The 12,898-nt window shown below is 48.3% G+C and overlaps 1 protein-coding gene across 2 annotated transcripts in view; it reads left to right on the forward strand.

Moving 5' to 3' along the window:
• Ccm2 (CCM2 scaffold protein) overlaps positions 1–12,898 on the forward strand; it is a 55,765-nt gene that overhangs the window by 16,759 nt on the left and 26,108 nt on the right. The window contains exon 2 of one of the 2 annotated variants that reach the window (XM_005366205.2): positions 10,196–10,369. The exons of the other annotated variant lie outside the window; for it this stretch is intronic. Coding sequence (XP_005366262.1) covers positions 10,196–10,369 — 174 coding nt within the window. The remainder of the gene's footprint in view (positions 1–10,195; positions 10,370–12,898) is intronic. 2 annotated transcript variants of the gene reach the window in all.

The raw sequence follows: 12,898 nt of genomic DNA on the forward strand, positions 1-12,898 counted from the left end.
GCCAGGGCACAGTTTTTTGAGTAGGATTCTGTTACTGAGTATGGGATCCCTTCGCTGCTGTCCCTCACTGTAACCGAAGCTGGCCTTAAGCTTCTGCTCCTCCGGCTGCCTCTCTAGGGCTGAGATTGCAGGTCGTGCCATAGTTCCTGGCACAAAGGTTTGCTCGTAAAAGCGGTCATAGTGGGATTAGGGCTGGAATTCATATTTAGCGGTGCAAGGGCCCTGAGGCTTCAATCCCCAGAACCACAAAATAAAAATGAACATTTGTGTTTTTGGAATATAAGCAGCAGACAGATGTCAGCCGAACCTAGTCTGTCCAATCCCAGGCCTCTCTTTTTGGTCCTAATTCTGTTTTTATCATCCTAATGAAGTTTTTGTGACTTCTAAGATAGTGTTCTTGTTCTCTTTATGTAGCAGTCTGTTCTTGTTGAGTGGTGTCGGTCTCAAACAGCTTGCCCTGGGCACCTCTCTGCTCTGTAGCCTTTCTCTGTCATGCTGGTCCACTGGCTTGTGCAGGACGGATAGTGTTCATTAGTGGATTAGTGTGAGGAATTAGTGATAATTACCTTCTTAGTCATGGGTGTTTTCCTGGGAGGGACCCCCTGGAATAACAAAACAAGGTGGCCTCCTAGTGTCTCACTTGGACACCCCCCCCCATCTGTTCTGACGGTCAGTGTCACCTGCTTCCTTTCTGTAAAGGCAACATTTAGAGAGGAGCCTAAGAAGGCGACTGCTCTGGGTTTTACAGAGGTCGTGACAGATGAGAATAGGCGGGTTCAGAGTGGTATAGGCAAAACTTTATTTATTTGTTTATTCTATCATTTATTTATAGTTGTCGGGTGGTGATGGCTCACACCTTTAATCTCAGCACTGAGGAGGCAGAGGCAGGTGGATTTCTGAGTTTGAGGCCAGCCTGGTTTACAAGAGTGAGTTCCAGGACAGCCAGGGCTGCTACAGAGAGAAACCCTGTCTTGGAAAAACCAAAAAAAAAAAAAAAAAGAAAGTCATGGCAGGCCAGCAGGTGTCAGGTGCTGAGTCATGAGTGTGTGGGACTGCACTCCTGCTCTGAATGCTTTCTGAGTTTTTGGCACACAGGTGAAAGACAAGTAGTCTGCAGTAAGGGGTTTGGAAACCAGGAAGGATTAAACTTTGTTGTAGGTCAGTGAAGCAACACTTTATAAAATTGCCCCTTTTATGGACAAAGAGAGATTGCATGTGTTAGCCTTTTGATTTGGTTCAACGTGGAATTAATAAGACAGTGACTGCCCCTCCCCATAGGATGGTTTAACTTAGTGAATTTTCAGCTTTATGATGGCACAGAAGATACCCACACAGTTGTTCCCAAGAAGTTTTCACTTTCAGTGTGTGGAGTTCTGTAGATTATACAGAATGCTGCTGCTGGGTTAGGGTTGGGTGCTGCTGTTTGGTTGGTGTTCTGACACAGGGTAGACACAGCCACACGGGGTTAGGTGGGCCAAGTGCATTTTGACTTAATTTATTATGGATTTATTGAGGACTTAATTCACCATAGGGCTAGGAACATCTGCATTTTTATTACATTCGTTTATTGGTCTGAGGATATCTACATTTATCAATCTATTTAGATATATCTAAATATATATAGATAGAGAGAGAGAGAGAGAGAGAGAGAGAGAGAGAGAGAGAGAGAGGGAGAGGAGAGAGTCACACTAACAGCCAGTTAAATAGCTATTCCTATTTGCAAGCCATTCTGTAATACTCAGTTGTAAGGGCCTTTTTTTCATGTTATTTTTGTTTTTGTTTTTTTTTATTTTCGAGACAGGGTTTCTCTGTGTAGCCCTGGCTACTACTCTATAGTTCCAGGAACTCACTCTGTAGACCAGGCTGGCCTTGAACTCAGAGATCTGCCTACCTCTGCCACCTGATTGCCTGACTGTAAGGACCATTTATCAATAACAGTTTTAACTTCTCCTTTCCTGGATGAGGAAGTTTAACTGGGAGGCAATTAAGACAAGCTTGTTTATGAACACACATTGCTTTGTTGCAAGTTGGTGACTTAAGTTTGAGAGTCTGCTGGCCTGGGCAGCTCTAGAGCGAGTACTTAGACACAGATATAGCCTTCACCTGGGCGCACCTGGACATGCCCCTGCCTCCGTTAAGGTCTGGCTGCTGTGGACAAGTGCCAAAACAGCATGGCGGAGCAGGCTTGTCCTTGTCCCGCCACCAGCACCGAGGGCCCCGGGTCCTCTCTGGTGGACGTAGTCCTGCGTGTCTGCCTTCTGCCTGTGTGGCTTTGGCACTTGAAGCTGCAGAATGGCCAGACTTCTGAAGTAACGTCCATCAGTTCATTGCTGGAGTTGGCTGGAAACGGGACGCGGGCTCCCTGTGGGCTCCCACTGCCCTGAGCAGCGGAGCGATGTTGTCCGTCACTGTGTGACTCTTGCATGCAGTCTTCTTGGAACTGGCCAACAGCTTCTGGGTGCTGGGCTCTTTAAGCTTTCTAAAAACTGTAAACAACTTCAGTAAGCTTTGCAGAAGGAAGCTGTGGTTTCTGGTCTTCCTGTGCGCTCGTGTTTTTTCAGAGGGAGGGCTTAGCTTCTGACCATATTTTTCAACCAGCTCAGAAGGGCTAGGAAATAGACGGCAACTGTCGGTAGAAGGAGGAGCCAGGATTCCTCCAAAGGACTTCTCTGAGTGTCCCAGGAGATCTCCCATGGAGAACGAGGTAGGTTCATACCCAGTGTGAAAAGCAAACATCCGTGCTGCTTCCAGACGTGCTTGCACACTGGGACCCTGACCTGCTCTGGGCTGCTGGGTGGAGTTCATTCACCAACTTCCCCAGGCTGAGGCTGGAAGACCGTGTGCTGGAGGAGAGTGGTGGCAAGGTTTGGGCCTGCGTGTGAGGAGCTGGCTCGTTCAGCTGAGGTCCAGGCTGTTGCACTCACTCGTCTATAAAGGGATGAGAGGTCATGGGTTTTGTGTCTTCCAGGGAAAATACTTCCTTGTGGACTTCTAGGCCATTGAATTCTAAGATCACAGTTGAAAAATGGTGGTGGGGAAAAGTTGAGAAAGTGCAGGAACTCAGATCTGGAATGCTGTGTGCCTGGAGTTTATCCATGAGTGCAAAACAGAACTAGGCCGCCAGCATGGACCCAGGCCCACCCCAGCATAACCCTCTGCGGGTTTATCAGTAGAGCAGAAGGGTATAGGAGGCAGAGATCCCTTTTGAACTCGGGAGACCTGAGACAGGGATGTATGCCGGGCATGTTGTGCCCATTGGTCCATATGCCAAGGTTCTTTTTCCATTTGTAGGGGTAGGAGTACTTACTCCCCCCCACCCCCTTTTCGTTTCCCAGGGTCTCACCGACAGCCTTTCCCCAGGCTGGTATTAGTTGAGGATGACCTTGAACTTGTGGTCTTCCTGCCCTGATCTCCAGAGTGCTGTGATGGTAGACTTGTGCCACCTCACCTGGTTTTTATGAAGTTCTGGGGATTTAACCAAGGGCTTTGGGCGACTGAGTTAACATCCTCAGGCCTTAATTTTCTCAAGGCAGGGGTGAGGGGAGGGAATCTGTCCCAGGTGTTGCAGACAGTGCTTGAAGCGGGCTACCGCCTGTGAGGCAGCATGGTCAGTAGAAAGAGCTCTTTGTTTGTTTTTTGGGGTTTTGGGGGCAAGAGTTCACTGTGTAGTCTTGGCTGGCCTGGAACTCACAGAAGTTTCCTACCTCCAGAGTGCTGGGATTAAAGGCCCGTGCCAGGCTCCAACTAGGAATTTTGTTTGTTTTTTGTTTTTTCAAGACAGGGTTTCTCTGTGTAGTTTTGGAGCCTGGAACTCTCTGTAGACCAGACTGGCCTTGAGCTCACAGAGATCTGCCTGCTTCTGCTGGGATTAAGGGCATTCGTCAACACTGCCCGGCAGGAGTTTGTATAAGATGGAGCCTGGGCAGGATGAGATGTGGGAGGAGTGACGGGGGGGGGGGGGATCAGCTCCTGCTGCTCTCCCTGCCTCCCCAGAAGCCCCTTCTCAGACGCTCACATTGACCTCTGAGCCTCTTGTCTCTTCTGGCCCCCCATCCCTCCCAGGTCTGCTCCGACTGTCTGTCTTCTGGTTAGATTAGGGGAGGAGACAGTACCTTCACTTTCGCTGTACAGTCCTGTTGTGTGGCATGTGGCAAGCATACATAGGGCCTTTTGCTTTGGGCATTGAGGTAGTCTGCTCCCCTCCCCCCTGACAGTTTCTCTGTGTTACAGCCCTGGCTATCCTGGAACTCAGTCTGTAGACCAGGCTGGCCTCAAACTCACAGAGATCGACCTGCCTTAACGTCCTGAGTGCTGGAATTAAAGCTGGACGCCACCACCACCCGAGGAGGTAGTGTTAGGATAAGATGAAACCTACCAAATAGTTGATAGTGAAGATTAAATCACAAGCGCTTGCAAAACTGTTGCACCTCTTTGTACCTTCATTTGTTCCTTCTGGATTGGGCTTGCTAGCACTTTGTCCAGATAATGTGCTGAGCTTAGAACTTCATACTGAACCCAGTTAAAATATGTGGCTGTATTATTTTCTTCTGTCCTCAAAGAAAGAGCTCACTTCCCAGGAGTCTTTTCATGGGTGTGTGTGTGTGTGTGTGTGTATGTGTGTGTGTGTATTTGTCTATCTGTCTGTGTGTCTGTGTCCATGCCATGGTGCATGTGGAGGGCAGAGTTACTACATGAGAAGATCAGAGTGAGTTAGTTTCAGAGATCTGTGTATTTTTGAGATAGGATCTCAAAAATACCCCAGGCAGGCATCAAACTCAAAATCCTCTTGCTTCCAAGTGCCAGTGTCACAAGCTGTACCAACATGATGGGGTGTGCCGCCATGGTTCTCTGGGACCAACATGATGGGGTGTGCCGCCATGGTTCTCTGGGACCAGCATGATGGGGTGTGCCGCCATGGTTCTCTGGGTAGCTGTGATGGTTCTGTGGTGGTGGTTTTTAGGTTTCTAACCATGTCCCTCCTTCCACACACACACCTTTTTTCTTTCTGTGGCACTAGAGAGTAAAGCGGTTTCTTGTTTGCCGGTGAGGTAGTAACTGTGCTACTGAGCTACAAGCCTATTCTCGTTTCCAACTTGAACTGTTTTTGGCTAAGATTGGCCAATAGTGAAAAAATATTGTTAGGAGCCAAGGGGCCTTTTCAGGGAGAATCTAGAAAAATTTGCGCAGTGTGTCTAGGACTTGATTCCTGTGTTCTGTGTTCCTTTTCCCAGCTGTGTGTCTTGGATCCTGGCTTGCCCCTTCAGCCCCGAGGACTCAGTTTCTTCAGGAAAGACTTGGTCTGGAAGTCTTGGCCTATGCTGGGATTCCACTCACCTTGCTGCTCTTCTGGGTCCAGTAACACAGTGAATGAATAATAGCAGTTGCTAAATCTGCCTTCTAATCTCTGTGTATTGATCTGCAGGACATCACAACAAATTAATGACTCTATGATCATTTTGGGATCTTGACTCCATACATCAAAATATTAATTATTTGTCTGTTTATTTATTTATTTGGTTTTTTTTTTTTTTTTTTTGAGACAGGATTCCTCTGTGTAGTCCGGTCTGTTCTGGAATTTACCATGTAGACCAGGTTGGCCTTGAACTCACAAAGATTCTCCTGTCTCTGTGCCACCAGGCCCAGATCATTGACTTTTCAGACAGGATTTCCTTTTGCATGTCCATGTTAAGAGCTGGTGTGGTGGCTCTCGGCTGTAATCGCGACACTCAGAAGTCTGAAGCAGGAAAGTTGGCATAATTCTGTTCTCAGCCAGCCTGAGCTACAGCATAAACCGTCTTGAAAAGAAACCAACTGAAAATAGGCTGATAAACAAGCCGGTGAAACAAAAAACAGCTTCAGGTCTGAGATGCACCCTCCCCTCCTTTCCTCGTGTAGTACTGGGGATGGAATCTAGTGGTTCTCTCGTGCTAGGCAGGAGCTCTGCTCGCTTGGTGCACCCTCAGCGTGGTGTTTTATTTTGAGATCCAGTCTGACCTTGATCTTGCCTTCTTCCCGATCTTGCTACTTCAGCATCGCACTCCTCCTCCTTGTTCAGGAGCGTCTTTGTTTCTGGGATGTCTGAATGCTGTCCTCCCGTCCTGCTGTCTTAGCTGGGAGCTGAGGCAGCACTAACATGTTGGTCAGCCCTCTCAGCGCCAGTCACTTTATCGAGATGTCACAGTGATGCCTGCAGAGGAACATCTCAGTCTCAGTGTTCTACATTGTAAGAACAAATTACAATCATTTGAGGCATTGGAGATAAAGAAGAGTGTGCAGAACTTGTACCCAGGCTCAGCTCCAGGGTCTCCATTCACACAGTGTTGTCCCTGTCTCCACGGCTGCATTGAAGGTGGATGCTCGAGACTGATGGCAGTACTAAGCCCGGTGTCTATCTAGACCTTTCCCTGTGCTGAAGTTCTATGTATAAGAGATGAGCACTAGAGATTACTGTATAATAATTGTAACACTGTCCTGCAGTAAACGAATTCCAAACTTACAAATTGTTAATTTCTGGAGTTTTCCATCTAATCTTTAGCAGTCACAGTCGACCGTGGGTAACTGAAATCTAGGAAAGTGAGGCCATGGATGGGGAGCGGGGCGGTCGTTGCAATCCGCGGTGTCTGTGCTTCCTTAGACCCGAAGGCCCAAGTCCAAGAGGCACTGGAGTTGCCTCCACATGACTCAGGCTTGGGACTTAGGGATTGTGCTTTCTTTGGCTAGTCTGTGATGGACCAAGGGTGACATTGCTTCCCTTCAGCTCTCCTTGTTCCTTACCGCTTAGGGTAGCACAAAAACAGGCTGGTTTAGCATCACAGTAGGCCTTCAACGTCTGCTCAGCTGCTGCTGTTTTGACTAGAGTTTAATTTCTCTTGCTCTGCTCCTGTCCTAATTTTTCTGCTTCACTATAGCCCTCTCGAGGGCAGAGACTATTCTGTCCACAGCCACCTTGGACTCCTGATCTAGGGTCTGCATTGGGATTTATTATTTATTGAAGCCTGTACTGGCTACTTATAGGCCACATACTGGATGCTGGAGGCCACGCAAGCTGCCAGAGGCAGTGATGGGCATACAGCTCAGGGGTAGGGCACTTGGCTGGGCATGTGCAGAACTGAAAGAATGGACACTCAGACAGTGAAGGGCATATTTAGGGGCATCGGGCTGGCCTCGTTTCTTTGCCTTGTAGAGTTCTAGCCAGTGTCGCCTCATTATAGTCTGTCTTTTGGGCTGGGATTACAAGACACACCCGGGGTTCTTGCCAACACAGATTCTGTTTTATGAGCTGCGTATCGCTGTTAGAGTCACAGTGAAAGTGGCCTGTTGATTTGGTGAGAGCTTCTTGGTTAGAGATTGATCTTGGCAAACTTCTGGTTTCACAGTTGATTTCTTGTTGCTTCCTTGTGTAATTTAGTACTGAGCTGGACTAACAGACAGCTTCTGGAAGCCCTGACTGACAGCTGAGCCGCCTGTGTATGGGAGCCAGCCTTCGGACCTACACGGAACTGCTGTCGAGAGAAGGCTCTGTGAGGCTGCAGGGGGAGTGGGTGGGGACGGACACTCTGTCCTGACCAGATTGAAATACTGTGCCTGTGCTTGGTGCTTCTGGAGGGTCAGGTTTATGGACCATGAACACGTGGATGTTTAAGAACTCAGGAAGAAGAAGCAGTCAGGAATACACATTTGGTATAATTGGAGTACTGTCTGGTCACAGGTGGTGCCATGGTGAAGAAATCACAGCTCTCTTCACCAGGGAGATGAAACATGACTTGTACGTTGTTCAAATGTGTCACTACGTTTGGGGGTCATCTCTAGCCCACAGTTCACTGTCAGGTTGTCTGATGAGTCTCAAATTACCATTTCCCACTGTTCTCCCTTACGAACCCCACACTGAGGTCATCCTGTCCAAGTGCCCCTGCCCTGTCCACCTCTTGTCTAAACTCACCCTGGGCCTGAAAGAAAGCTTGTGGGAGCTTGAGGAAAATGAAATGGAAGGGTCCCAAAGATGGCCTGACTTAACGTATCTCAGAGACTCTTCTAGAAGTGCTTTCTGTCCTCTCTGGTGTTTGTCATCTTCTGTGGATCTCGGTTCTCATGACTTTGTGTGTATTTACATCTTTTCGTAGTTTAGGAGTGGGCAGCGGTAGGCAGCAGGATGAAGCTTCTCAAGAATGTACTGTTATGAAATATAATTTTTTCAACGGAGGGGCATGGGATATAGCTCACATGATATAGTCCCTGCTCAGCAGGAGCAAAACCCTGGGTTCTGTTTTTAGCACTGCAGAAAATCAAAAAAGGGCGTTGTGGTGCAAACCTGTAATCCTAGCACTGTGCTTGGGAGCTGGAGACAGGATGTAAGCTCAGAGTTCTCAGCTATACAGTGAGCTGGAAGCCAGCCTGAGCTACAGAAGACCCTGTCTCAAAAGCAGCTGAGGTTCCTGTGCTCATCACGGAGTTCCAGCTGTTATAGTTCCTAGCATCTTATTTCACTCTGTGTGTGTGTGTGTGTGTGTGTGTGTGTGTGTGTGCATGTGTGTGTGTGTATGTGTGTGTGTGTGTGGTCAATGAGAGAGTCAGCCCACGTGAGTGGAAATACTTTAGAGCTCTGGGCCACAGTCTTACTCTCCCTCGGGTGCACGGATGCAGAGGTGGGTAGATGCTGGCCCCTCTTTATTACTCAGTCTGTGGTCTGAAGCTTTGACGGCCAGGCTATAAAGAACATTTGAAGAAGAGATGGGTTGTCAAGTAAAACTTATTTACAATGTATCAGATCATCACTCAGCTTTCTACAGCTTGCTCACAAACTGCTCTTGATGATTGGCAGAGGCTCATTTAGAGACAGTAGAGCTCAGCTGACTGTCTTGTGTGGGAAGCAGGGTAACTCAGACCACATCAGAGCAGGTGAGGGTTGAACCTGAGGTCCTGAGTTGGCGGGGACTTGTGGGGAGAGCGGGCCCGGTGGCAGTGAGCGCGCAGCTCTAGCACCAGGGCTGTTTTGACTGCTGAGTGGGTTTCCTGGATCTGTGTTCATTTCAGTGGACCAGTAGAATAAACCCAGATGGCAGAGGGTCAAGGATGTGAAGCCAAGGGGCAGGGAAGCTGTTCGTGGCGCGGCAGGAGGCAGCAGGCGCAGGAAGGGTGTCAGGGTGGGTTTCTGAGGCTGGGGCTGGGTGGATCTTGTTTGCTTGTTGGTTTCTTGCCCAGTGCCAGAGAGGCGAGCCTGAGAGTGAGGCTGGGGAGCAGCCCCCATGTAGGGTCTTCTGGGAGGGAGCCCTGGACCCTGTGAGTCCTGTCTGATAATTTAGTCTATACATTTTCTGTTTGTTTGTTTGTTTGTTTGTTTGGGGAGTAAGGGGAGGTCAGAGCTGAGCCCCTTGTGGTCTCCCAGCTGCTGTCTACTGCACTGGAGAGAAAACAGCTAGGACGTCCTTTTCTTTCTTGCGTTGCTCATGGCTTTGGTTTCTGTGACCTCCTGCAGAGGACACATTGAAGTGTCTTGGTTTCTCGAGTGAAGAAATGGCCGGCAGTGCCATCTTTCCGCAGAGCTGGGGATAGCTTCTGTTTGTGGTCATGGTAGGAAATACTAGGTTTGCTTCCCCGCTCCCTAGCTCACAAGTTCTTTTTGATTACATGTAGGTTTTGTCTTCAAAGCCCTGGTACTAACCTCACATCCAGCAGGATGTGGGGCTGTGAGTGTAGGTGGCCAGCTTGGAGCTCTAGCAGAGTGAAGGAGCCACGCGAGTCCCTAGTCTGGCGTGAACTTCTTGGAGCTCATTTGCCCCTGACTGTGGAAACGCCTTTGTGGGTGGCAGCCCCTGCCCACTTGCTGTCTCAGAGCCGTGATGACCTGGCCCACACAGAGCTGGGAAGTGTTGGAGCTCTGCTGTGCTGCTGTCTTCTGGGGACTGTCCCCTGCCTGTCTTCACGCCAGTGAGAGTTGCCATCTGAGTGTTAGAGAAGCCATGACAGGCTATTCTGTCCTCCGTGCTGTATCTGCTTGGACACTACCCTCCCAGGCGTGTGAGCTAGCGTAGAGCTGTGCCGCAGCCTCGTGTGCTCTTGGTCCTCCCTCACAGGCTGCTGTGGTCAGTCCCCGTTTTCATGGCGACTGTGCTAATCGTTTTGGGCACTTCTGTTTGTTAGTAGGTACAGCACAAATGTGTGAATAATGAACTCCAATCATTGCCGTTTCTGCCTGCAGCCTGGAATTGTGTCGCCATTTAAACGAGTATTCCTAAAAGGTGAAAAGAGTAGAGATAAGAAAGCCCATGAGAAGGTGACAGAGAGGCGCCCTCTGCACACTGTGGTGCTGTCATTACCTGAGCGCGTCGAGCCAGACAGACTGCTGAGCGACTATATTGAGAAGGAGGTGAAGGTAAGTCACCGTGGGCCACAGGGCACTCCTGCCAAACAGCCCATTGCCAGCTCCACACAGGTGCCTTAGCCTGTGCCCTACCCGCTTTTTTGCCTCGGGATAATAACTGGAAACCCCCAAACCAGCCCATCCTTAATTCTGGTTTCTGATCCTTTGTGGTAGTGTGCCACTTTGTCTCTGGAAAAGGCTTGTAGAACAGGGAAACCATGGCTTCCCCATTTGCAGAAGACGGCTTGTACTTGTTCTGGGCCCAGGAGCCATTGCGTGTTCAGGGCCCAGACCCTTAGCCTGACTGCTTGACGTCTTATGTCTCAGGGAGACCAGTCAGGATGTGTGATGACCCCTAGAATGAAAATAAATTAATAAAAATATATGAAGCTGTAAGCTCAGAGAGAGCAGGAGGGGTGACAGGCTGTGGGAACCCATGAATGGAAAGAAGGAAGCCAGTGGAGGTGAGGGACGATAGAGACAAAAAGGGACCTTGCTCAACACTTTATACCTTCACAAAAGTCAACTTAGAGGGGACTGTGGGCTTAAGTGTCCACTTCTAAAACTAGTAAGGGCATTGCAGAGGAACAGAAAACAATTCATGGTGTCAGGTTAGGCAGAGTCCTTAGATGACACCAGAAAGAAAAACTGGTCATCCAGACTTTCAAAATGCAAATACTTCAGCCTGTATGTGAGGATAAAATAGCAGTAGAATGTCTCCTTAGTGTGCGGAGGACCCTGGGGTCTGTCCTCATACCACAAAAGAAAAGATGAGAAGACATACTACAGACAGAAAGGAAATATTTGGAACCACGTATCTGACTAAGACTATTATCTAGATCACCTTTCCAGATTCAGTGTTAAAGCAGTCCAGCTGGATCCTGCAGGGAAGGGCATACGGGAAGTAGCATTTAGGGATGAAAGGATGCCTAAGTCTAACCATCATGGAGGTGCTGACAAAAGCCACAGTGGCTATTAGCACACTGCTAACAAAATGCCAAAAATAAAACAGTGGCAACACCTGGTACCTCTGAGGATGCAGAGCACGGGGCTCACATCCTGATGTCACAAGGGAGTCTGCCGCTTTCTTAAAACCTCAATATTAGCTATTAGCTACTCAACACTTGCGTTTCTAAGCCTTTTATCCCACTGAACTGCATGATTTTATTGGTATGAAAATGGTATCTGCATATTAAGAGTAGTTTTTACAAGCACGTGTGTATGTGTGCCTGTGCACAAGTGTGTGAGTCAGAAGCAGGTGGCTCTCCATGAGTCAAAGCCAGCCTAATCTGCGTAGGAAGTTCCAGGCCACCTCAGGGTACATAGTGACCTCATCTCCAAAACAAACAAAAATAAATGAAAGCTTGCTTATGTATAGCCGGGTAAGGTGGTGATTCCAGCTGCTCAAGAGAGTGAGGGGAGGATCACTTGAGCCCAAGAGTTCAAGGCTATCCTGGGCAGAGGGGCAAGAAATGATTATTGGTGATAATATTAATTTAAAGTAGCAAATAGCCAGCTGGTCGCCATGGCGCACACCTTTAATCCCAGCAATCCCAGCACTTGGAAGGCAGAGGTGGATGGATCCCTGAGTTGGAGAGACCAGTGTGGTCTACACAGTGAGTTCCAGGACAGCCAGGGCTACACAGAGAAACCCTGTCTCAAAAAAAAAAGGCCAACTAAATTATTCAGCAAATAAAATGGTAAATAACACAGGCAAGTAAAAAGAAAACAAAAACAAACAAAAAACAGGCAGTGCATGAGCAGGACTAATTCCTGAGCAGTGTAGCAAGATGTGTAGATGAACTGGGCGGTGGTGGCACATGCCTTTAATCCCAGCACTCGGGAGGCAGAGGCAGGTGGACCTCTGAGTTTGAGGCCAGCCTGGTCTACAAAGCAAGTGCCAGGACAGGCTCCAAAACCACAGAGAAACCCTGTCTGGAAAAAGAAAAAAAGAAAAAGATGTGTAGATGGCAGGACTCTGAGAAATGGGTAGATTAAAAGGGGAAGTAGGGACTGGGCATAGTGACTCAGACCTCTAACTCCAGCTCTTGGAAGGCAGAGGTTGGCAGATATGAGTTTGAGAAGACCATCATGGTCTACATAGTGAGTTTTGGCCCAGCCAGGGCTACATAGTGAGATTCTGTTTCAAAACGGTTTGTTGGGGGACTCATGATGTAATTGGAAACTGGAAGATGTTTTAAAATGATCAGTGAAAACTAGCAGTATAAACTCATTTTAAAAAATGGCCATGTGCCAGAAGGTAAGCTCTGGCAAGGTTAGTGTGGCTTATAAGATTGTCTGGTTGGCTGGGCTGGTGGTCTTCATATTAGTCTACACACAAGTGGGCTTTTTAGTTATGCACATTTGTTACTCTAACAAATACGCCAGTGGCAAGGAAATACTTCTTTTTATTCCAGTGGGCTGCCTTTTTTTTTTTTCTTTGAGACAGGATTTCTCTATAGCTTTGGAAACTGTCCTGGAACTCAGTCTGTAGACCAGGCTGGACTCAAACTCACAGAGATCCGCCTGCCTCTGCCTCCC

This window comes from Microtus ochrogaster, unplaced genomic scaffold, assembly GCF_000317375.1.
Source record: "Microtus ochrogaster isolate Prairie Vole_2 unplaced genomic scaffold, MicOch1.0 UNK6, whole genome shotgun sequence".
NCBI lineage: Eukaryota > Metazoa > Chordata > Mammalia > Rodentia > Cricetidae > Microtus > Microtus ochrogaster.